The sequence below is a fragment of the Triplophysa dalaica genome, chromosome 22 (genome assembly GCF_015846415.1).
Source record: "Triplophysa dalaica isolate WHDGS20190420 chromosome 22, ASM1584641v1, whole genome shotgun sequence".
In the NCBI taxonomy this organism is placed as follows: Eukaryota; Metazoa; Chordata; class Actinopteri; order Cypriniformes; family Nemacheilidae; genus Triplophysa; species Triplophysa dalaica.
In genome coordinates, this window is record NC_079563.1 from 15832195 (window position 1) to 15858519 (window position 26325).

Genomic DNA, 26325 nt, shown 5'->3' on the forward strand with positions numbered 1-26325 from the left:
TGCTTTAAAGAGTTATGAGCTGGTGGGTTGTTTTGGGTTTTTGAAGCATGCAGAGCTGCAGTCAGTTTATGAATTTGAGTATTTTCAAATCAAAGAAGTCAGAAAACGTACTGTTCACTGTGTGCGCGCGCCTCTTTTTGTGCATAACTAAAATAAAACATAGCTTTTAATAACACATTCTGTTTCTCAGACGCTCTTAGTGGTATTTATCCATAAGGTGACGCAAATCTATACATTATGAAGCGTAAAGACCTTTTTGAAGAACCGCACTCTTCAGAGGTCTGTCTACCTCAATTGCTGCTTACCAACAAGGGGCGTGGTTCTCTTCTTATCTAGGCGGGGCTCCCGAATCGCGTCCTTCGGATTGGTCTCCCCACGCTCCTTACCCCGCCCTCCGCTCTTCGAGGGGCGGGAGAAGCGCGCTGATCCCACGTGTGACGCTCGCGATCCCTGTTCGGAAATATTCCTCGAGCTGTGGCTGCAGTGCGTGCGCGCGTGTACGCTTATGTGTGGAGTTGGTCGGGCTGTGAGCTATGGAAGCGGACGCGAGTCAAGTCACCTCCGGAAGCCCGAACGATTCGCAACACGACCCGGGGTAAGAAGAACAGGACGAGTGCGCGCGCCAGTGTGTGTGTTTGGAGTTTGATTCAGTTGTGTCGGCGCGAGCCCGCTCGCGTCCTTCCTCGCGCAGTTCTGCTAGTGTTTGATTGAAAGGTCATTTCTAACGGCTCATTTCTAACGGCCGTCGCGCAGCTCGAGCTGTTTTTTATGAGGTATTTACACGGAATAATGGCTGTTTTGACATCTGGAGTCACTTATACCATGTTTTCTCCTTACAGTAAAATGTTTATCGGTGGCCTCAGCTGGCAAACCTCACCAGGTAAGCGGTGTTTATTTTATTTATGGAGCTGTTTTAGCTCACTTACCGTCATCCATCTATGATATGTGTATTGTGTGCGAGTGTCGCTGCGCGCAAGGTTATTGTGATTTCCATTCATCTGACATTCACTGACAGCGAGCGACGCGACTAAACTTGAACGCGTCGCTCGTTCGCCGTGTAGCCGCGGTGTAACCCTCTTGTGTCCTTGTGTTTGTGTTCTTGTGTTTGTGTTCAGACAGCCTTAGAGACTATTTCAGCAAATTCGGGGATATTAGAGAATGTATGGTGATGCGTGACCCTACCACCAAACGCTCCAGGTAAACACAACTGCTTGACTGTCTGTGTGTGTTCAGCTTGTGCTATGAGGGCAGATCAAGAAGAAGACAGAAAGCTGATCCAGAATGAAACTTGACATTGAGTCAGGACTGTACTGTACTGTACTGTACTGTTCGAGAGAGAGAGAGATGGTGTGTGGTCCTCTAAACATGCAAAGTAAACATATTTGAAGATTGTGAAAGACCTGCAAGTATTCATACAATATACGACTGTGTACTATAGATGTGTATCTTCAATGTATGCTTATGTTTATGTTACACGCGCACTTTCCTATAAAAAAAGCTGAAGGTCAGATTTTAAGACTTTGAAGTTGACAGATGACGTTCTGTCTATTTGATTACTGTGAAGGTGTTTTGAAAAACTCAGAATGTAAATAAAGGTAATTTATGGGGTTTGTGTCATTATGTTTTTTTAAGTTTTATATTGTGTACTTTATGCAGTGGTGTAGCAATGTGTTGGGGAAGGATTAAGATGAGTCTTACTAAATCTCAAATTGTCATGTTGGAGAATGTAGAACTATGTAAAAGCATTGATACATGTGTACTATCCGTATCTGAATATATAAGATAAACAAGAGTTAAGCACAGGAGTGTGTAGTGTCACTGTTTCTTCTATGGTGTTATCGTCTGACCTTCAGTGTGTTTTTGTTTTGCTCCACAGAGGATTTGGCTTCATCACGTTTGCAGATGTTTCCAGTGTAGATAAAGTCTTAGCTCAACCACACCACGAATTAGACTCCAAGACGGTATGTACCGCTTCATAACGCTTGATGCTGCAATTTGTTCACGTCTTTAAGTGTGCTGCATGTGTGCGAGTATCGAGTCAGAAGTAAATCCAATATAACGGCAAATTCTGGTGTGGTTCTTTCCCACGGCGTTTTTTAATTTCCTTTTTCATCTCTGTTTATTTCCTGCTTCTTTATTAATGTGTTCGTTTTTCTCATGGGCTTGAGTGGACTGTGAATTACTTGCATATCAGGGCTCAACAGTAAGAATGGCCCGCAGCCAGTGTTTGAGTTTTGGGCTTGTTGATGCAACCTTGTGGAGCAAGTGCCTTGTTGTCAGTGCACGTTAGATCCTTTGTTCATGCACATGTCTCTATATAACCATCATGGTTACTTTATAGATCTTTTTTTATTTGACATTCGTCGTGTTTGTGAAGTGGATAGTAAAAATGTTGGCTTGGCAAATTACTTTTTACTGGCTCAAAAAGGCAAAACATCGTATTGTTCAGCCCTCCATATGTAAAAGAGAAACAAGCAACCATAGAATTGCATGCTGTGTGTTAAGAAGAATGTGGCATATGTGATAGTCTGTAGACTGACATTCACTCAAGGACTCTGAGCTGAAATGTGTCCTTCATCTGCTAATCTGGGATATAACATAAGAGGACCGTTATGAACCCATCTGATCTCATTCTGAACAGAGACCTTTGGGTTTTCCCTTCCTTTTGCATCACAGTCACCTTAGACTCATGGGGACGTGCACTTTCCACCCTCAGGGAATTGTTGTTTCACTTTGCGTCTTAATATAATAAACGTGCACACGTTCAGGAAGATTTTAACTTCTGTAGCTTGAATAACAAAACCTGTTTTCCCCTCACTTGGTTAAAGAGACAATTTACCCCAAAATGAAAGTTCTGTCATCATTTAGTCACACTCGAGTTGTTCCAAATCTGCATACATTTCTTTGTTCTGAAGAACAAAGGAATGATATTTGGAAGAATTATTTTAACCAAACAGTTCTTGGCCACCATTGACTACTGTAGGAGGAACATTTTCAATGGTAGTCAAAAGTGCCCCAGAACTGTTTTCCTTTCCTTCATTCTTCACAATATCTTCTTTTGTGTTCAACAGAACAAAGACATTAACAAATATTTTTTTCCTACAATAGTAGTCAATGGTGGCCAAGAACTTTTTGGTTACATACATTCTTCCAAATATCTTTCTCTGTGTTCCTCAGAACAAAGACATATATACAGATTTGGAACTCGAGGGTGACTAAATGAAGACTTCTTGGTGAACTTTTCCTATCAGAAGTGTACAGATTTGTATACAGTATCAAGTATATTATGTTTTACTATTTAGTATGTATAAATTATAAAGTATACTGTATTGTATACAAGGAATATGTATGTGGTACTATAATTGCCATTCATAGCAGAAATGTATTCTTACATCAGGCGTTCTGAAAATGACACCTCTCTGCCACTCGTTGATTTTTTTATTGTTTGGTCATACGAAAAACAAAAAACGAAATGTCAGACAAACCGTGCCGAACACCTGGAGTGACTGCGCCACAAGCTGCCTTCGTTCTTCAGTCTTCCGTGCTCCAGAAACGCTCATGTGTCTGACGCTGTCGGCAAATCTGACGGTAATGAATAATTACGACTGGCAGTGAGGTTTCGGGGCTCTGCAGCGTGTCGCTGTATTCAGCTGAAATCAGATTTCTGTGAGGTTTTTATCGCAGCGGGGGGTTGTTATCTCGTCTCCTGCAATCAGTGATGAGTTTTGTACAGTGTGCGGGAACAGTAAACACTTTGAGTGATGTCTTCCTGAATAACTCTGGAGAGAAAATACATCTAGGCATATCTGTAAAGTCAGAGGCTGTGTCCCAAAACTCAGTCAGCTGCCTATCTAGACAGCATTGTTAGCAAATTCCATTTACGGAAGTCACGCCACTCGGCGGGCATGTTTGCGACACCTCTGGGCGGCAAGTCCAGGGGAGGGCATATAGTTCAAAAACCCCAATTAAACGGCATATTTCCGATCAATAATTGAACATGACATGAACTGGATCATAACTTTTGCTTAGCTTAAATTGCGAAAAAAAAAAGAAGTAAAAGTCGCATCATCTGCTGTGCACAGTCTGGCAAGCGCCTCACGAGAGCTTCGCTTATTTTACTGGAAGGCGGGACTTACTTCGCTAGAGCGGCCATATTGAACATTGCATTCCTCGCCATTCATTGTAACGGTAGTGGCGCATCTTGTTAATTTTAATATCTTTAATTGTTAGGAAGTGTGTAGCCAAAACACGATTGAGGTTAGCAATTCAGTGAGTGTTAAAAGGTAGTGTGGAGAAAAGGAAGCTTGCTTGTTTTGTCAACTCCTGGTATCACCCGACTTACATAATCAGAAGCGGTCATGCAATACGTTATTTTGAGTATGTTTTCTGAAGGTCATATGTGCTTCATACGAACTGTGTCATACTTAAGATGTACTGCTAAATTAAGAACGCATACGCTTTACGCTTTATAAATTCATTTTAATTAGGTTGTTTTCTTTTAAAACAGAGCTAGCAATTTCCACACAATGTTGATTACAAAATATAGACTTGTATGCACCAGGATGAAAATGTGTTTATTCTACAGATAAGATGTGTTGTTGGGTGCCTTTTGAATGTGGTTGAAGTTATCGGATCACAAAACCCTGTGCAGACCCATATTTAGCTGTGACCACTTGTTATCAGATTACCTAAAATGGATGTTAATGCCAGGTGCAAACAGGGTCACTATAGGAAAAAGATATTAAACTCTCCTGTATTGATACTGAGTTGGGCAAACCTTGGTAAATGTTTCATCTGATAACAGGGCATCACACACACAATACGTACAATGTGTGCTCTTGTCTAAATTATATATCGCCCTAATAACTGCTGTCTGCTTTCAATGGGTTTAAAGGGTTATGAAATGATCTGTGATTTGGTTGTCTGACTGAATGGCTGGGACTGCTTGTAAAAATATGTTTTTCTGATACAGCACCAGCAGCGGCAGACGAAGGTTCTGACCCCATAGATGCTGCTCATTCATTTAATAGAGTCTGATCGGACGACTGGGTTATTTGCAATTGGATTAATATGATGTTTATTAGGTAGAAATATAATCCGATTTCCATATGAATGTTTTTATGTCTGTCCGTTCATTCTTTTGGAATTGGAAGTTTGGTTTCAGGGTGTAGAGAGAATACGAAATTCAAAGCATAATATTGTTTCTGCTCACTGTTTCTATGGCATAATTGAGGTTGAATTGGTTAAGCCTCAGGCTAATTTCTAAAACGAATCGCTACATTGAATTCATCACTGAGAAGGCTTCCATACCCAGGTGTTACAAAATCCATCTCTCTAATTGACCTGATTTAAAGAGATAACAATCATGGATCAGTCAATTGGAATTATGGGATAAAAAAGGTTTGGTTCAGTAGACACACCAGTGTGTCGTTTCACACCCTAACCCATCATACTTGTCTAAATGTCCTCAATGTGAACATTTAGCTACTTTTTCCAACATTTTAAAAGAAAGTGACTCAGTTGATATTTTGCATTGAAGAGATGGAAGGGAAAATAGCAGTTGACATCCAAGTCGGTAATGTCCAGGGTGTGCAGCAGTAAGCAGTGTGTTTGTATGTGTGTGTGTATTATTCAGGAATAGTACGTCTGTAATGATACACACTTACATGCTGCCGAGCCCTCGGGCAAACGTTCAATTCTACGCTGGGAGTTCTGCTCCAATCTAAAGCCCTTGCCTTGCTGAACATGGACAAGTAATTTCCTGCAAGAGGCCAATTTCGATCTGTTTATGTTTTTCCTCTTGACTAAGTCTGTCTGGATGAGATTGTTTGAAACTCCCCTTTATAAGAAGCTGTTTTAAGGCTGAGGGAAGACAGTGTGACATTGGAGCATGAAATAGTTTCTATGATCATTCTTTCTTTCTGCACATAAAGTTAGCAGTAAGATGGCACAAAAGCTGAAATTAACAAGATGACAAGCCAAAGATGATTCTGATTCATGTCTATATCATTGTTCTATTATGACCCATCCATGCTTATAATTTCAGTATGATTATTTGAAATATCATTGTATTTTGAATGATACATTTTGGTCTGCAAAAGTGCATTTAATTATGACTTTGTTTGTCATTTAATTTTTCTCTCTCTTTTGTGTACAGATTGATCCTAAGGTCGCCTTTCCTCGACGTGCTCAACCCAAGGTCAGAATTAAAAACTTTTGCTTTGCATCACAACATTTCCCTGCAAATATGATGTGGTGTAATTTAGGTTTGGCCCTGTATTGTTAAGTAAATGAACTTTTACTTTGTAATAAGCATTAGGCAGTGGGATGGCGATGATGTGTATGTGGTCAGTCATGGGAGTGCACCCGAAGTGATTTGCGGGGATTTGTGGATAGTTCTCTGATTATTTGTCAATGTGTCCGCCTTTTTGGTGCTAATGCGGTTCTTCCTCTTTACTCTGTAAATTGGTCTGAAGCTCAGACTGTCCGCCCAAGTGCCGTCCACTCTGGCAGGTTTTTCCGTTTGTCCCAAAACAAAGAAAGATCAATGGTGAATTTTCCTTGATTTTAAGTGCCTCACGGATGGGGTTGAATGGCTCTGGTTTCAGTGGGAGGGAATCAGATCCATTTCGTGTAGTCTAGGCCTGTTGGTGTACATTTCCCAAGTTTCTAGACTTTTTTTATTTTGCAGTTTTGGTCTCTTAACCTTTTTTGTGCAACTTCAAAAACGGCTCAGACGTTTCCCCCCCGCAGGTCCCTGGATTCCTGTTGAAACAAAGAAAATACATTTTTGCTCCCAGGCAGCGCTGTTATTTTTTTGAACCTCCTAAAACAATATGAACTCCCCTGTGGATGGCAGGTTATGAGAACCGAATTGTCAATTTCAGGGAGACACGAACGGGTTTCTCGCTTTTGTAACAGCATCCTTTCTGTGTGTGTTTTTTTGGTGTCACAGAGATAAATAAAATAGCTTATTGTACTGTTGTTCATTTTTAAAAGAGAACGGAAAGCCGAGCTCATCAGTGCTGATAAAGCTGTATTTACGTCAGTGTGAAGCAGAGAACATAGATTTTAAAGGATTTTAAGGCAACAGGATTAAGGCAGACCTACGGGCGTTGCACAGATTATTTTTTACATGTAAAATGTATTTATTTTAGACCGCAAGCAATCGACTAATCGGTCCTGTAACACATCTTGCCTGCATTTGCTGAACAGTAGCAGTTGTGTTTATTTCAATTTAAATTATTGTCTCTACAAATTCTGTATTTTTTAACATTATTGCTTGTTTGTTAAACTAACTGTCCTGTTGGTTATGACTCTTTGTAGCTGTTGAGTGTTATTACCATGTGATTCAAAGACGTGAGCATAAGGAGAAATATCATGGACTTGCATTAAGTGCAACGGATAGCTGAGGTGATTTTAACATTTGACTAATGACCTTCTGCTCTGGTGCCAAGAGTCCATGATGATGTTACTAGTGGTTTCATTTACACTTAATTCGTGGTTGAGTTTTTCCCAACTGCTGTCTCTCATCTCAGAATTGAGCTTGTCATTGGAAGCCAAAGTGACCGTTGCCAGTCATGTCTCGAGATGATTTTCCCAGCCAACATTTGTTGCCGCCGTTGTGCCACACTATGATATCTCAACAGATCATGGCGTGTCTCAACGTGATTTTAATTGCCGCTGGGACTATGGCCTATGTGTTGTTAAGAGCTTGAAAGCTTGTTATGGAAATGGAAGCTAGTCATGAATCTCTTCAGAAGAGGTGACCGTTGTGATTAACTCTTTCCTGTTTGCCTTATTAGCATGTACTCACGGTGAACTGCCACTCAGGTTTGAGACATCCCTGATTGTCATAATTTAAATAAGACAGCCGTCCAATTCAGAACAGTTGCTTCGCTTTCTGAAGAGATGTGTTTCAGGTTAATAAGCCGTGTTTCAGATTCATCCCTGGTTTACCAAACTTTTCTTTTTTGTGTGTGTGATTTTAGTAAGTTGTGTTTACACAAATCTATATTAGGGCTGTACGTTAACTTTTTTTGCACATAGCACTGGTGTCACAGAGGTTTACAGTTTTGTAGCACAGGCCAAACAGTTTTGGCACAAGTATGAAACATCTGTAATCATCTTTGAAGTGCATGTACTAATGTTACAGGGGTGGGGGGAAAAAATCGATTCACATATGAATCGCGATCCAGTCCTCCAGCGATTCAGTCCTCTAGCGATTCTTATCGATTCACAGATTTTAAAAAAAAAATTCTAGTTACTAGAAATTGATGTTATTGGAACAAAAAAGGCAGGTTCTTTTTTGCGAGAGTGGTCTGGCAGCCGGACAGTCGAGAGACACACAGCTTCAGCTCCGCAATAGCGATGGCCGGGGTAAAAGAAATACACCAGTGCTCCACACTGCGACTAAATGGGGATAGTGAAAACTGATGTCTGTGTTTTGTTGGCAATGGGTGCGCACGTGCTTTGGTTCAGCCGACCCCCCCGCATGCACCGTATGATTTTGGAAGTAATGCAGAAGAAATGCAGTTTAAAATAGTTCTGCAAAACAGACAGGACGTCCATTGACGTTTCACAGAAAACAAAAGACAATCCAATATCTGGCAAAGGCAGAGACGATCGTTGGGAAGGAAAAGTCAATCAGCAAGCGCTGAGTTGATGGGATCACGGTATCGGGACGCCACGCTCTCACCGTAAAAAAAAGATTATAACATGCACAAACAAGCAGTGGGGGAAGGATGCGGTAGGTTCTGAAGTGAAATGGCCTGTGGAAGAGTGACTGCTGCGGTTACTTTGCAGATCAGACGGGAAGTGCTGAAAGAGGAGAATGTGAATGCTGTGGACAAGCTCATTAATATTGCTGGGGGTGTGCTGTGGTGGTGCTTCAGGTTAAAATGTGGTTTGCGCCCTTTTCTGGTCACGTTGCCCTCTGCTCATTCCCATTATTTCATCCCATTTCTTGACTGTCTCTATCAATGAAAGGAAAAAAATTAAGCAGCCCGATGTAAAACGGGACTAAAAGACTGGAGACATGGATGTGTTTCTAAACTTAGCCGACGGAGTTTGCTTAATAATTCAACACGGGTCACTCACTTCCTGAGCTTGACTGCAGAGAATCTTTTTATATTTATGTGATCGTTTTTACCTTATCACAAGGTCTTACATTATAGGTTGTGGGTCCATCCGTTAGGGATTTCCAGTTGAGATGGGATTCAGGGTGTCTGTATTTAACCAGTGAAACGCATGCACGCACAAGATGACAACATTCATAAAGGGATTTCTGAGTTAAACAGGTCTGTGTTTGCAGTCCATTGTGGAATTTATGTCAAATTTGATCATGCTTCCAGTTACCAATAATAGTGTGCTAATGTCAATATCTATATACATGGGTCAAAGATGTCAAGATGTCCCCATCAAAAGAAATTTACAAAATTGATTTTATACACATTAAATGCAAGTAAAATGTGTAGTTTATGGTTTCAACTAAATTTTGGGAGGATAAAATGTCATAATTTGATTTAAATAATGTTAAATAGTCATTCAGTGCAACACAATATTTATGCATAAATTCAAACAACATGCTTATTCTGACTTGTGCATGTTAAAATATATAAAAGAATAAGGGGCTATATAACATTTTATATAACCGTTCACTTCACAGAACAGTTGCGGAGACCAGAAGAAGTTAGGCATGTAGTGCTCCCTTTATGCTGATTTATGCTGAACATATATCGGACCTTGATAATAAATAAATTGCTCAAAAAAGTTTTTTTGCTCAGAAAAACAAAAGTGCAATAAACAGAATTCTTTAACAAACACACGTTTTACCATGAAATCTGACTTTTACAAAGTATTTGTGAATCCGGATGTTTTCGGGAAGGTCTGTTTATGTGCAAATTACTCTGACTTTACTCATATATTTACAAATGTATCATTTTAGGCCCATTGTTTTTATGCTTGAACCCTTTTTCGGCTTTGACCCACATAGCTGCAGACAAAATCAAGGGACCATTCCAAATTTCCATTAAATCATCTCTTCTACGTTAGATGTTCTTTGTTCAGTATTTGATTATATTTTACAAAATAAAACCACAGGAGTGACATTGCTGTCATCCAACTGCAATTTGAAAGACTGATAACATGACAAGACACATGAAAACTGTAATAAAAATCAAGGTTATCACATACATGTATGTATATATATATCACAAACATAAGTTTTTGAACTTTTCCTAAATACATTGAGAAATATAAGTAAATATGAACTTGTTTTAAGGTCTGAAATAATACAGAGCATCTTTTCTGTCATTTTGACCACTTTCTCCAGTTTTCATTTTCTGCAAGTAAATGCAAATATAAACATTATATTTATTTGAAATATTTATATCAAAAAATGTATATATCAAAAAAAATTAGTAATTCACAGAATGAAAAAAATATATATAATTTTACCTGAACACATAAAAAGTAAATAAAAAAAATAAATAAAAAAATAATAATTTTGAAATGCTAAATATGTATCATCATGTTTTTATGTTTTTTTTTTAACTATTTACTGTACGCATATGTGTCCCGATCTACAGAATTCCATCTTAATCCTTACAAAAACCATGCAGACTCCTTGAGCATGTAGTCAGGCTGTTTAACATCAGTGTTGGAAGAAGTGTCTCTATTTTACAGATATCTCAAAAGTATACTGTTGTGTTGCTTTTCTGTTCCAGTATGCCTTCTTCTCTATCTTTCTGGTGCAGCAGAAACAGAGAACTGCAGCATCTTATTGAAGGCCTGTCTTCTGATGCTTTGTTGAAAACAGGTGTGGGATGAATCTAGAGCAGATAAAAGTGAAGGACAGTTATGAGATTCACTCTCATTCAGGCATATAATTCTACTGCTGTAATGCTGAGAGAGCTGGTTTGATAAAGTGCCGTCCTACTCGGAACTGGGCTGAATTATATGTGACCAACAGAGTCCACCAACATTTACATGCGATGTAAAATCATCAAACCAGAGAGATAGAGAGATGATTTGCTGATTTAGTTATAGATTCTCTCTCACTCCTTTTCTGTCTCTTTCCTTCTCTCACTCTTGTTTTTATTTCAGCAGTCATCTACTCCTCCTCTGCTGTGATCTTGCTGGGGGCCTTTTCATCTAACGTGTGTGTGTGTGCGTGTCAGTCTGTTGTGCTATTTTAGTAGAGATGTATTTTGGGTCTGTCTGAACGTGACTCATAATATACATCTCTCTCTCTCTCAATTTCAATTTTCAATTTAAGTGTGCTTTATTGGCATGACAAAGTGTGCATTCATATTGCAAAAGCATTTGCAGCTAAGCTGCGTACAAATAGTGGAAGTATGTATATAAACGAAAAGAAGGATAACTATAGTAATCAAATAAAATAAAGTGTGCTGTATGTAGTGCAACTTAAAGTGGTTTATATTATAAGTAAATATATGAAAACAGAAATAGAGTATAGTTTAAACAAAGATTTACAAAATATGTTGAAAAAGAAAAAAATGTTCTGTACATATATTGGAAATATCTCTCTCTCATTGTGAAGTGTCTGTAAGTGCTTTAGCTCTTCTGATGCAGTTATCTAAAAGCATCAGCTTCTTGTGTCCTGTCAGCACAGGAACTGCAGTCCTCACACCGGGAATGTTTTTTTTTCATTGGAACAACCGCTCGCGTTCGATGGCCCACTCAGGCTGGATAGATGAGCTCATAGACACCGTGAGGAAGTCATTGTGCTCTTTCTAAGAGGCCGTGTCGTGCAGAGTGTCTGTCTGGGAGTTAAATGTCTCTGGGAAAGACTTCCACTGTGGCTTGCGGTTCGAGTTGTTTAGAAACCCCACTACCCCCCAAACGGCATGGAAAGAGGAAGCGCCTCGGAACAACCGAGTTTTAGAGCAATTACACCCCGATCAATAGAGAGAGAGCAGCAATAACAGGACATTTCCACAACAGCGGGAGGGCACACAGAGAGAAGCTGATATCCGGCTGCTGGATTTGGGTTTATTAGATGGAGACGGGGGGTTTAAGCCAAGATTTTGTCCAGTACACAGCTGCTCGATCAGACCAGATCAAGGTGATAGACCATAGGACTGAAAAACAACAGCACACACATTTCTTTCTCGTTCATTCTCTGTGGTTTTGTTTTCTCCTCGCTGTAGACTAGAGGGATTTCTGTCGGGTTTTATGGCTTTTTCTGTGCTGCGTGAGACAGGAGCAGAACGCAGGCTGCCGTGGGCAGAACCACAGGGTGATTGTCTTTGACAAGTCCCATGTCATACCCAAAAATCGAAAAGAGTCATTGCAGCGTTCGCAGATCTTATTGTCTCTCAGACTGGTAGAGGAGTGTTCTCTTTTCGTGTACAAAGAACAAGTTTTTGCCTGTTCATCCCTGTACCACATTAGTTCTTACTGTCTTGTGTCAGGTTTGATGGAGCATTGCTGTGAGATTTCTCTGGAAATGCAACTTCCACTTTCACAGAAAGAAAGATGCTCCAAAGTGTCAGGGCCTAAAAAGTATTGAATATACTAAAACTTTAAACCTTTGTGCATCTTAAAATAATTGTTTTCAAGATCAAAACTCTATATTTGCAGTAATTTGAAGTTCACACGTTGTGTTTGTTTTTTCTTTTGTGACTTGGCTTTTAATGGGATGTTAAATGAATATCACAGTTTTTGGTCTGGCGTCGATAAATGTATAAAACGGCACGTCTGAGCTTTCAGGCGTCAATGGAAACTTTCTCCATTGTGTTCGGTACTCGGCCCGCTGTTAAAATCTTTGCTCCCTTTAAACAAAGAGCGAGATTGTGTTTTCTCCTGCCTGTTTGCTGCTCAGGCAGAAGTGCCGCCTTAATTAAATCAGTTTGACTAACGGATTAATTAGACTGGCTGGACATTTGCTCATTCGATCCCGGGAGAATTGGAGAACGGTGGCTGTGTGATCGATGGGGAATCAGGTCATCTCCAGCCCTCTGTAAACTCCGAGTCGCTGCTCATACTTTTTCACTCTGTGTGTTTAACAGGTTTTGGCTGCAAATCAATGCAGATCCATGAATGGCAATGTCTGTCATTTTGCCTGTTTTCTGCCATTGTAGCCAGTTTAGCTGTATTGAGGGTTTCAGTAGAGATTAAAGCGGCGTCAATTTTTTTTTTGCCCCGCTGTGTACAGCTTTGTCGATTAAAATGAAGCCGTTGAAAATTTCGGCATATTGCTATTAACTTGTGCTGCCATTTCATGTTGTATTTTACCATATAGCAATACCTGCTTTACTCTTTTATAAAGATTTGTATCTTGAGCATAAGACATTTAAGGGTTAGCTTAGTGTGTGTGGTGACATGATACAGACAACTAAATATTAACACACTTACGCTAAATGCAAAAACACAATGGCTTATGCTGCATAACATGGCTTATGTTGTATTATTGCAGGGATCAAGGTTGATCTAAGTCTATGTGCACAGGGTTAAACATGCAGACAGTTGTCAGAAAAGAGAAATGTAAAGAAAGTCAGCTAGTTAGGAGACAGACTTGTGGCATGAAGTCTGGTCTAGTCTGCCTGGTTGGTAGTCTCGCGTAGCCAGACCTTCATGGAACTTATCGCCTCTTTCTTTGGCCGAGCACCGCTCAAAAGGCCACATGACTTACAGCTAAAGCAACCAATCACGTTTCGTTTTGTGCCAAGTTATGTTTAGAGGCGTGGAAATGTGCCCGCAGTAACATTCCGCTGTAAATTCATGAACGTGTCAAAAGTTAACAGCAACCAAATGATTATAAGTTTATGCCATGAACCTTGCATACTTTTAAGAATTAAGCGTTTAGTCGATCATGATGAATTCTTATAGCAACCGTTTGACAGCTTACTTAGATCAGACAGCTTTGTGTTGTTTCCATGTGGACCGTTAAAGAACGCGACGCACACGTCTCCTTGGAATCCTGCCAAATTCAACCAATCAGATGACGACTTCAAACGTGCTGAAGTGTTTCCAGAAAAGTGTGCCTTATGCATCAGACGTTTAGCCAACGGTCCCTGGGCGTGTTCTACCTGCTTGGATAGGAGCAGAATGTCTCACCAACATATTTTCATGTGATGTTTAGGGAAAGGTAAATCTGAAATAGTATCATTAAAATACACAGGGTTGGAAAAACTCATTTGAATAATAGCAAAGCAATTTTCGTGATTGGCTGTAAAGATGAAACGTGTTTAATCTTTAAAACTTTGACTCTGAAATCAAACAGCAAATGCTGATTACTTCAAAGACATTATTCAAAAACAAAGCAGAATTTACATTTCTAGTGCTTCAAACAAAACTCTGAATATCTTTCTAGTAATGTAACGTTTGATTTGGCAGACCCAAGTCCTGTCCAAAAGTGCTGTATTTACTGATAACTTGTAAACATGATTTTGTTTCCAGGGGCTGTTTCAATAAGGAAGTTTAACCAACCAGTAAAAATGTGAACTCTGAGTTGATTTACACTGAGATGCGAAACTTTGAGTTATGGTTTCAGAACAGCTGATTTCAGGTAGTTCTATCAACTCTGGGTAGGCTTACCTTGAGTTAAGAGCTTGCACCGCGATAAGTCATGATCAATGGAGCTCCAATATAACAATTCACATCATGGGAACGGCATAAAAAAAGCAACATGGCGGCAGAAAGCGTTTGAAAGTGAGGCACACTTTCCGCTCCGCATGCAGTGGATTTTCAAATGTGCTGTAAAAAAGTTTAAATGAATAAATAGATAAATGTACCAACAAACAAACAAATTAATCATTATATAAATGAAACAACAGAAATAAAACATAAATAATACAAAAATATATGTTCACAGGTTTGCATCAGCGCTCTAGTGATGAGTGTGTTTTATTTACTCTGAAAAAGTAATGAATTACTAGTTACTAATTTCATATTCAATAGTGTAATAAGATGAATGTACAAATTACTCTCTCCAAAAAGTATTTAGTTACTAAGTACTAATTAATTTCTTTATCCTATACCTTGATTAGTTAAGTGATTTAAGGATGGACATGAAACTGCTCTTTTCATTCAAATAAATAATATTAAACTACACAAAGTACTCTTATTTACTGACCAAAGTATTACAAATGTGTGTATTACACATTAAAGCACAGATTTTAAAGTTAGACTTTGAAATTTGGTGTCAATTTCACTTTTGAGATTAATAGAAACTCTGTTACATAGTAACAGAATTACTATGGTTACGGACTCTTGAGTACAAGTTACCTCTCTTTTAGAAACGGGCTCGGGGTAACCCGCTTTCTCTGGTTTGACATACCTCGCATTCAGTTTCCCTCATTTCAGGGTTAATATACTCAGAGTTTTCACTAAACATCCTTTCTGAAACGGGCCCCTGGAATAGTAAAAACCTGGGTACCATAAATGAATCCAGTTTCATTTTAGCATATCTTGTCTGGGCTTGAAATTTTTGCCAGTGCTTTTCAGCATTGTGTGCAGTATGTATCAGACGGCCTCTAAATGTACTGTGGGCGGTCTGTGGGCATTCTGTCTGAGGCTGAGACTGCCTGTAATAAGGACGCAAGCACTGTCTTTCTTTCTCTGAACTAGCGTAGGAAGTGTTTCTTTGCTCATAGATTCATTTTACTCTTTGTTCCAGAGACAATTTTATTAATCAAATGATGTAACCGTGACAAAATCTGTTTTTAAAAAAAGCAATAAAGGAGTAAATAAAACACAGGCAGGCAGAAGTCTGATTCATCCGTGTGTGTGTGAGCTGTTTGCCGGTTTTCAGGGCGAATGTGAGATTGTGGTCCTCTGTGAGGGGATCTATTGATTCTGCTGCCCAGATCTGTCATGGCTGTGTTTAGGTCTGTGTGCGCTTGTGTGTGTGTGTTATCAATGGATTCTGGTTGCTGTCATTGTTTTATATGCTGTGTGTAGTGTTTGTATACTTTCTTTCCTAGTTGCATCTTTCCTGTTATGTACTTTTGCATCTCCCTGTATGTACAAAACATGTTTTTAAGTTATTATACGCGTGTCTCCATCTTCTCTCTCAATGCGTCTATCCATCTCTCTGTCTCCCTGCCTTTCTGATATATAGTGCTGATATCAGGCTGCTATGGATTGTGGAATTACAGCTAGTCTGTCTTTAATCTGGTATGAAAACTTTGCAGGTGCTGAGACGTCACTTTAGCCTGAGGTCGTGTTATGCTTTTTTGGGGGGGACTATCACACGTGCACACACACACCTCTGTTTTTGTGCTTAGTGGAAAACAACAGTTTTGTTAGTAGACGAGTTTACATCTGCACTTGTCAGCTGTGTGTGTGTTTGTGGTGAGGCATCTGCACAAGTAATTACACCAGCAAAACGCAGAGAGAGACTTGGAGGGAGAGAGAGCTTTGTCTCCATCTTTCTGTGACTTCCACAGCTAAAACTCCTGAGTTATAAGCACTTTTTAAACAAGCACTGCAGTAAGACTGGATGATGTCTGTGTGTGCATGAAAGAAACTGTCATTTCGGTGTGTGGATGTCATTTTTGGTCCTTCTTTTTTTAGACGTTTTTTTGTCCGTTCGCCTGGTTTATTTTGATAATTTATGTTTTTCGTCTCTCTGTGGGAAGGCAGAATCAGCCGTTGTGTTGGGCCTCCTCCTGTGTGATTGAGTTTTCACTCGTTCTATTTTTTCTCTCTATTGTCTGTCTGTCTCTCTCTCTTTGGACTGTCAGTCTCACTGCTGCCGTCACTGTCTCTCACTGTCTTTCTGCCTGTCAGTCCAAGCTCCAGCTCCATTCTCATATATCTCTTCTTCTCTGGATTCTTTATGGAGGCATAGGCCCAACACATATGTTAAAGGGACTTATATGGGCCCATTGACCTTGGAATAGACGTATTTTAAATACATTTTTGTGGGACTTTGTTTGAGACGTCACAGTGATGTAAAGAGTTTTGTAATTTATAGATTAATGATATTTAAATTGTTTATTCTAAATGTAGACAATCCAAAGAGAATGATAAGTCAATGCTGTAGACTTTCAGCAGTCTTTTGTTTCAAAATAAGCAAAATTTTACTCATTCTCAACAGCCATGAAAAGAAAACAATAGAGTCAGTCTTCTCTCTTTAGGCCGATTAGAATCCATGAGCTACAGCTGAGGATTACAGCGAAACAACAATTAAAATCTTAATGTCATCAAACGATTTAATGAATTGCTACTCATACCTGCCAATTAGATAAAACACACATATAATTACCCCGGGAAATCCGTCAGAATGCTGTTTGTGTAATGAAGGACGTCTGAAGGTCATTGTTTAATTTCATGTGTTGTATTAGTTTTGTTTGATTCCGCTCAGTGCTACAGACACTAACTGAACCAAATAGCTGCTGCTTTGATTTTTGCATGTTTCTGCTGACACCGGGACTGTGATATTTCCTCTTAGTAATTAATAAAAAGCGTGGCGTCTTCTGGTGACCTGAGAGGGATTTAAAGTCATTATGTTGTTGGATCTGGGCTCTTGAACAAGTTCTCAGTCCATTGAGAATCGCTAATTCAAAGCAGCCCCAAGAAGCCACAGCTCTCGGACACATTGGACGTGCCAGAGCTGGATGTGTTGTGGGGTGAAACACAGATGTGTCTCGCAGACATACTCATGCCTGTGTACAGAGGCATGACCCAATATCTTGCAATAAAGCAGCCAGACACCCCGCTGCACTCTTCTGTGTTTGGTTGCTTTATCTCTCTATTTAACGCTAATGCACAGCATAGGGCATGTCTCTCTCTCAGCACCGTCTCGTACCCTTAGTCTCGTTGCCCTATCCTGATCTCATTGCTGTCTCTCTCTCTTGTCTCTCTCCCTTCTCTGATTTCGGTCTCTTTTACTACTGGTCTCTGAGCTGTCTAACTGGACCTTTCTCCTGTCCTCAGTCATGTGTCTCTCTTTCTCCTGATTTGAAAACCGTCTCACTCGCTCTTAATAAATGTACATCGTGTCTCTAGTACTGTGCATACAGTGTCTGTATACTGTCCTAAATCCTGTCTCTCTCTTCTCTGTGTTCACAATTGGAATTTCAGTGTTCATATGCATGACAGAAGCTCGTTAAATGTAAAGAACGGTAGCAGTAGACTGTTAAAAACATTTTTATGATTTATTTTTGGGGAAATTTGCCTAGGTTTTCCCCACAGTTCTTTTATATTAAATTGTACTTAATTTGTTTGTGTACTTAATTTTTTGTAAGTAAATTTTCCTTAAACTGTGCAAAAAACGAAGTAAATCTTACTTGTTGTTTTTTACAGTGTACCTTGTGCAAGTAACTGATATTTCCAAAGAAAATTCTCACTATTAAATGGTTGTTATTAGCATGCCTATTATTGGCATATTGGCTGTTTATTAGTACTTATAAAGCACATTTTGCTGGATGACCATATTCTACATCCTTAATACTACCCAATACCTAAACCTAACAACTACCATACTAACTATTAATAAGCAACAAATTAGGAGTTTATTGAGGCTAAAGTTGTACTTGATGGTTTGTTAACAGCAAGAATTGGACCTTAGCATAACATAATAAAGAAGAGATAATAATTGTTCAAGTAAACAAGGATAATCTTAATATGAGACATACAGGCATACTTTCTGATCTCAGCACTGTCTGTCTCTCTCTCTTTTCTGCGATCCATCCTGTCTCTCTCTCCTGTTTTAGTCCAGTCCTTTTCTCAGCTTCTTGATCTCTCGCTGCTTATTTTTGGCCTGTCTCTTTCTTTCATCTTGCTCTGTTCCCTTGAGCCCAGACAGTTTCCTAAATAAACAAAAAAAAAGCAAACCCAACCAGTCGTCCTGAGGTTTTCCAGCTTCTCTGACTGTATGGAGAAGAGATTCCGTCGAGTGCTTTATAATCCGACCCTGTTTGGTTTTGTTTGGCTGTAATATTAAAATTTAAATCATGTCTGGGAATATAAATGGCTCTCAGCTGGATTGTAGCACCAGAGGTGACCGCTTACGTTTGCTTTCCTTGCAGTTTCTTGTCCTAATTTATCGTCTTTCTCTTCTGCACCTGCCCTGTGATAATATAAGACGAACCAACGCGGGCTCTGTTTGCTCTACCTCGCTTTTTGACTGCTGCTCGTCGTTCTGTTTGAATACAAACTGCAGTGATATGTCTCGGGGTTCTTTCTCTCTCCATCTCCTTCCTTACAGAGCCCGTAACCACTGTGCCTTTGGCTTCTCCCTTTTTTATGACTTCAAACGCTGATTTTTATGTACTGATGCCTGTAAGTGTTGGCTTCAGACTAGATCACACTCACAAAAGATTCCCAGTTTCAGGCAGCTGTTGTGTGGAGATATCAAACCACTCTTGGATATAAAAGGTCTTTCGAAATGGTTTGAAGAGGAATGAAAAATAGGTGTCTGGGAGCTTCAGGTACATTCTGTCTTTTAGGCAGTTGAGCGGAGAGGATCGGTACACCTGTCTTTTGTGAGGAGAGCGAGTTGGTGGTCAGCCCAGATGGCGGCTTGCTTTCTTCTCTTCACAGGCTCTTTGCTTAAGCCCAGCTCCGCTGTCTGTGATCCCTTAACAGCCAGTTGTCGTATTTGACTGGATCAAAGTGAAGACGAGCCCTTGAAGTTGGTCAGGATGCCACTGTGCTGCCCAGAGAGCCAGGACAGACCAAGTTTGTATCCTCTACAGATGCTCTTTACATAGATATTTGCAGTTTTTTGTAAAAATAGGCTTCTACAGTTGCCTTTGGGAGATGCTTGCGTGCTTGTGATGCTTGTGTGGGTGATGGTGTAAAGAAGGGTGAGTGTGATGACTTCCCTGGACCGGTCGGATCAGAGCGCCGGAAGCTAATGGAATTCTCCACTTCAAAGCAGGGTCTACTTTCCTATCAGTTCAACCTGGCAAGATTAAAGCCGACCCACATTCATCAGTCCTGATTAGACGGGCACCGTGATCCAGATGCTCATCCTGACCGGCCAGCCGGGTCAATAGTTTTTTGGCCGCCGGAGAGGGCAGAGGTCACGTAGCTGTCTTTTTTTCCGCTCCACTTGTCTTGAGGTTTCCTTAGTCCAGACAAAACACATTTTTAAAGTTTTTGAGATAATAGTGTGTCGTTTTGGGCTTTTTTATGCCAAACATGTGATACCAGAAACCAGATACGTCCAATTACAACCAGTGACCAGCCCTTGTCTAAAGCTTATCCTGCTAACCTGACACTGACCTTTTTATATTCAGGTTTGAGTCATGTTTTATTTCTTTGTTTCATCGTGGCCTGCAGCCGCAGGGAAGCTGTTTTTGCAGAGTCTGAGAGTGTTATGACTAGATTCAGTCTGGACTACTAGAATTATGGTAATGATGGACCAGAGCTATGTTACACACGGCTGTGAGGATGTGCCACCCTTTGTCGTGATTCCTGTCGGCCCATTGAGGAAGAAAAATATGTAGCAAGATGGTTAAGAAAGTCTGACCTTTCTGGACTTTTGGATGTACCACCGGGATGTTATTTCCTTGGTTTTTGCACAATTGTGAAAATGCTTTTGACTGTGAAGCCTGGAGCGAGCTGTCAGAAATTCATTGTTCAGTGATGTCTGGCATGGCAAATAGGGGTGGATATCGTTTTAATTTAGCGATTCTGGTTCCGATTCCGATACAGCTTATCGAATCCGGTTCTTATCGATTATCTATTCCCATTCCAATCATTTTTGGGTGAGAGAAAAAAATAGCAAACACTTAAAGATTTTTTTTACCTTTTAGTCTTGCCACATAACTGTTTAAGTATGAAAATACAACATAAAATAAATAACATGCAGTTGCTAGATCGTCCATTAGGTAAACAATTATTTGTGAATAAAATACTGAGTTAAATAGTTTTTAAAAAGTGATTGAATTAATAATTTAAGTTAATATCATTTGAAATAAACTGAAACATGTTGTCCTGTATCTTCCTGGATGTATTTAATTGTGATCACTATTTAAAAAGATAAAGCAACTTAAACAAAACTGATAGTCTCATCATCTCTATCTGTATTTTGTAACTTACCTGAGTGTGAGACGCTGCTATTAGCTGTAAATTGTCTGAACTCGAGGCTGAGAGACTTCAGATTAATGACGCATTTCATCATATGAGAAATACTTACTCCCTTTCGCGAAATATCTTTACCACACGAATTGCATGTGGCAATGCTATCAGCTTTTTTCACAAAGTTTGACCAAACTTTTGAACGTTTGCTACGTTCATAGTGGCGACGATAATAAACTGCGCATGTGCGTAATGAGATAAGGTCCTTGTCACAGGTCCTGGCAGACAGACACAACGGTAAAATGATCACTACCGTTCGCAAGTGATTTGAAAAAGTCATGAATCGATTAACAGAACCGAAATGCGCGTGTCCTATCGAATTCCTCGGTTCTTTGAAATTTGGAACCGGTTCTAAAATGGAACCGGTTCTCAATACCCAACCATAAAAGCATCTCTTTCGCAGACTTTTGCATTTATGTCCAATCCCCAATGAAACTAATGCGTTCACAGCGCTCTCTGATGTTGCTTTTGTGTATGTGTGCAGTAGATTAGATGTGTTTGTATATTATATTTCACATTGTTCGAGTGTACCCGCTCTGTATTTTAAACTCAGAACAGAACATTTTCTCTCTTTCTGTCTTTCTCCTTTGTGTTGGCGTCTCTATAAACGTTGGCCTTCTATTCTAAGACAGAGCTAATGGGAGCAGGAAGTGAGGATCTCTATTTTTAACTCATTGTGTGTATTTGACTCTGAAGAGCTGCAATGAATCAGACTTAGCTGTTTGCAGTAGAAAATCTGAATTTCACTACGGAGAGGTCCTTTTGAAAGAAATACTGAAGAGGAAATAACATTTGATTTGATTTCGGAAGCTTAATTTCTTCGATCACCTTGCGTTAACTGAATGAAGTGGTTAATCGCTCACACCTGTTTCACTGTGTGGATTTTAGCAGCTGCAACTGGCAAAAAACAGGGCCTTTGTGAGGGCATATTCACTCAGTCTGGAAGAAGACGGCAGAGATATTGGTTGATTTCACGCTGATAGGTAGCTGTGGTCAATCTGTCATTCTCATGGGCCAGCGCTGAGAAAAGCTCATGGGATCTGTAGTGTGACGTCGGTCTACGAGATGCCCGTTGAGATCGTTGAATCCAGCTATTTTGGGCCACAATGGCAAAGTGAGGGCAGAAGTCATCTGGGGTAATTAGCTTTGTTGAGCAGAGTGGTTTTAAATGGCCCTGTTAATTGTTATATAAAGGGATTTTTACCACGCTATGACGTACCAACTGTGAGCTGCTTTCAGACGCTTTGTATGAGTGTGTTGAGAGGGAGAGAGAGAGTGTGAGTGATGATGGCGCATTCGTCTCCACTCAACCCAGGAACAGACTCCACTTTCATATGAGTAAGTGTGACTGTGTCCTAGAATAAAATCATACTATGGTCACAAGCAGTTAACCCTCATTATCTGTCTCTAATTTTAGACAGTAAAATGAGGTTCATTGATGTCTACTGCCTACATAGGAAGCTTCCTTTCAGGACAACATCCGAGCTGAAATAAAACCTTAAAGGACACCCAAAAATGAAAATTCTGTTTTCATCTACTCACCCTTGAGTTGTTCCAAATCTGTATACAGATTTTGAGAAAGATATTTGGAAGAACAGTTCCGGGCCACCATTGCCTAACTTGGTAGGAAAAACTGCTTTATAAATGTATTTCTTTGAAGAAGATATTTTGAAGAATGTAGGAAAACACTTTTGACTATTGTCATTTTCCTACTATTTTAGTGAATGTTGGCCAAGATCTGTTTTGTTCTTTTGTAGTAGCCTTCGTGTCTACAATGCCTTTTAATGCTTCCTGCTGGCAGCTCAGTAAGTTTTGGAACAGCGCTGATGTCTAATGCCGGCCAAAGGCAAAGCGCAGTAACTATACATTTGGTCAAAATTTTGTGACATCTGCTCTGTCTTGAGACAAAGTCTCCTTGTTCAATCTTTAAATTGCAGTAACTACGAAATCCAAGCTAATACCAAGATAAACCACAGTAAGTGAAGTTGCTGGGTTCTGGTTTTGTTTTCCCGCCTTGACACCGCAGATACTGCGTTCTGCCTTGTTAGCCATAACACTCACAAAGAACCAACAAGCCAACCAGCTAGCCTGCCGTGACACAATCCTGTGGTCAAATGATGGTTGAACTCAGGTTAAAACCCAAATATCCAAAGACGTGTAAGGAAGATCGCAAAATATTAACTCCTAGCCAGGCAAATGTCAGCTTTATAGAAAGTAACAATAACTAGCCAGCTGCTAGCAAACTAAACAGACAATAGCCTACCTTCTCCACTCTGACACTCGTAATGATAATCCGATTTATAATTGCGTTGATGTTTGTCGATTCGGACATCTTTCAGGCAGATAATCCAATTGTAGTGACAAGGGATACTCCCTCAAAAGTTTGCTGGCGCTTGGAAAGTTATTGTTATGCGCAATTAGCTAACAATAGCTGCGCCTCCTCAGCAAAGTATCAACCCGACGTGCTCCCGGCATCAACAGAAATAGCTGCCAATCCACCTTTCTTCTTCTTCTTGTTTAATGATGAATTCCTCCTCAGGAGCATCATGGCCACCTTCTCAAGGCTACTGTGTGTCAAATTAAAATTACATAGGTGATGAGTCTGATTCTTTTAAATCAATCCGCCTGTGTTTGAGACTGAATAAGTCCGCCTTAATTGCCAACTCAATAAAACGATGGACGCAACCGCTTTTATGATTATAGATTTTATTTCATAATCAGTAAATATATCAGATATTATTAGTTTAATTAGTGTCCTGTCATTCCTGACATTCCCAACGAGCAAACATCATTTGAATTATTAAAGTTGTTTGAAACAATTAACATGTAGTAAGAAACACAAGAAGAAAGGTTGTAGATACGGCACTTTGCTTTTGCAATAGTGTTTTAGTTGTGTCTAGTCATCCAGAGGCAGAGTGCAGTATCTGCATTTTGGTGGTCAAAGGTCACATAAGTGGTCATGGTTTTTATCTACAAAAAATGTCTTCCTAATAAGGCATTTCATAAATGCATCCCCACTAATCTACCCACAACACGTTTGACTGGCTGGTGTAAAAACTTTACTTTACTTTTTTCTCAGTTTGAGTTTGCATACATTAGTTAGTGCACTTTGCCTTTGTAGGGCAGTCTAGCTCTCAATACCTTCTCGAAATAACTGTGTTGCATCTTCAAGCCTTTTTTAGAGAGTGACATTTTGGTTCATGTGTGAAGACAAACATAAATTTAAGTGCAGAGAAAGTTTATCTTGCCACAGATGTAGCCCTAAGCTTAGTGATTTGTGTTTTTTCCTCCATCTGTTAAATCAGTACACACAGCTAATGACATGTCAGTTACTCTATGTCTGTGACATAAGAAATGAAGCATGCGTAAATCTCTTCACTATTCTGATGACTTCGTAATCGTCAGCCACTTGTCGTGACGGCACATTAACATCGCCTCCTATAGGGGAATAGGGTTTTGATTGACAGGTCTTGGGCTTGAATGTATTCTCAGCATGTGTTTGACGGGTCAGAGACGGCTGATTTCTGTGACAGCAGAGGCAGGTGCATTTCAAATCTACTGTTGCTGATGGAATGTCACGCTGCAGGACACAGTCAAGTCACGAGAGCTGGAAGACTATGTGTGTGTGTTTGTGTGTCTGGTGGCTCTGTTTTATAAAGCTGTGTGTGTGATTAATTGTGGCACGGGGTAGGTGAGGTGAGGGCAATGACGACCGCTGTTTGTGTTTCTGTTATTTTTAACCGTCTCTGGATGTTCTTTAAATGTGGGAGAGAGAAAAGAGAGAGAGAAGGTTAATCGCAAAAAAAAGATCCTTTTTCTTTTCATACTGAAGCGCTGGGTGATGTAGTTACCAAACTTTTGCAATAGCTGACAGCTTTTTGGGCAATATTATATATATAAGATTTCAATGAAACAGGCATTATTGGCATATTAAAACTCGTGCTGTTCAAAATGAACAGTTTTATACTTGCAGTCTCTGACCGGCTTTTATATGCTTTTACATTAATAAAATGTGCTGCGTCTGTATGATTCACAGACATTACGTCCCCATGCTTAATGCTGAGAGCAGAAAGCCAAACAACAGAACCAGAGAGAGAGAGGATGAGGAGAAAGAGTGTGTGTCTCTCTAGGATGAGTGCCGGCTCTTGAAAATGGCAGTAAAATCACTCTGTTATTCCAGTGGAAACTCCTTATGCGAGTCTAATTCAGAGCTAAAGGCATTGCATGCTGAATCGCCCCTTTTTTAGGCAAAACCGTGTGTGTGTGCGGTTAGTTGGATATTCTTCAGGCAGATGTGAGAGTGTGTTAACTGCAGAATTAAGCTCTGGAAGCTGACGCTCTGTGTGTTTAGGGTTCGCTCCTCAGGGAGGAGTTGCCTGTGTCCCGCATACATATTTTCACACATTAATGATGTATGAGATTTTCTGCAGTCCGTTTACAGGTCAAAGTACAAGGCCTTGAGTGAGAGGAGGGCATTTTTATTATGAGTGGTTGGAAACCTGGATCCTTTCAAAAATAAAAATGATTTAGTGCGTTTTGGAAAGATGATCAGCAGCAAAGATACAAAACAGCAGTTCTTTGATCTCAAAACAAATGTTTATTGTTGGTGTTTAAACAGGAAGTGTAAATGGTTGTCCACTGCAAGGGAACTGTGCTCCAGTTCTTATGGCTACGTGGGCTGCTAGTTACAATATTCTCTGTCTGATGGTCTTTTTGCAAAACTATTTTAACTTTCACGTTAATTTAGGCCTGTGTGTCCATTTTAATACATAATGTAATCCAATCAGTGTTGCTAAATGCTTACCTGTTCAAAAGCATAATTTATCGAGATATACAGTTTTAATGCAAAAGTTTTTAGGTGTTATACATAAATTATGAATACATAGCCATACAACCTATCATAGAATAATCATAGATTTTGAATTCATTAATACACAAACATAACTTGAATGCATTTTATATGTTGCCTTAAAGTAGTGTTAAAGTCTCAGTGAAATAAAAATTATAGTTCCTATTTTTTCATGAAATATTGCAATGTTTGTTGTTAATAGCATTGTTCATAGCGTATCAGTGTGGGTCAGTGTCTTTTTAAAATGCATTTGGGCTAAAAATCTGAAAATGCACTTCCTGTAGTGACTATCCAACTCAAATGACGTATGTTAGATGACTTGGGCGGAGCATCTGTAAACTCCTCCCCTTCAACTCGCAGTCTGCTGCCAGTTCCAGTTCAAAATGCACGACTGTTTTATATATCCAATCAATCCA

At 39.7% G+C, this 26325-nt stretch overlaps 1 protein-coding gene across 2 annotated transcripts in view; it reads left to right on the forward strand.

Annotated features, from left to right (window-relative positions):
* The first annotated feature begins 398 nt into the window (after positions 1-398).
* The window catches only part of msi2a (musashi RNA-binding protein 2a), a 112548-nt gene continuing 86621 nt past the window's right edge, over positions 399-26325 (forward strand). The window contains exons 1-5 of one of the 2 annotated variants that reach the window (XM_056736316.1): positions 399-595; positions 840-880; positions 1116-1197; positions 1877-1961; positions 6158-6199. In XM_056736316.1, coding sequence (XP_056592294.1) covers positions 534-595; positions 840-880; positions 1116-1197; positions 1877-1961; positions 6158-6199 — 312 coding nt within the window. In that variant the 5' untranslated portion in view covers positions 399-533. Of the gene's footprint in view, positions 596-650; positions 881-1115; positions 1198-1876; positions 1962-6157; positions 6200-26325 lie in introns of those variants that run through there. The other variant, XM_056736315.1, reaches the window with a different exon arrangement.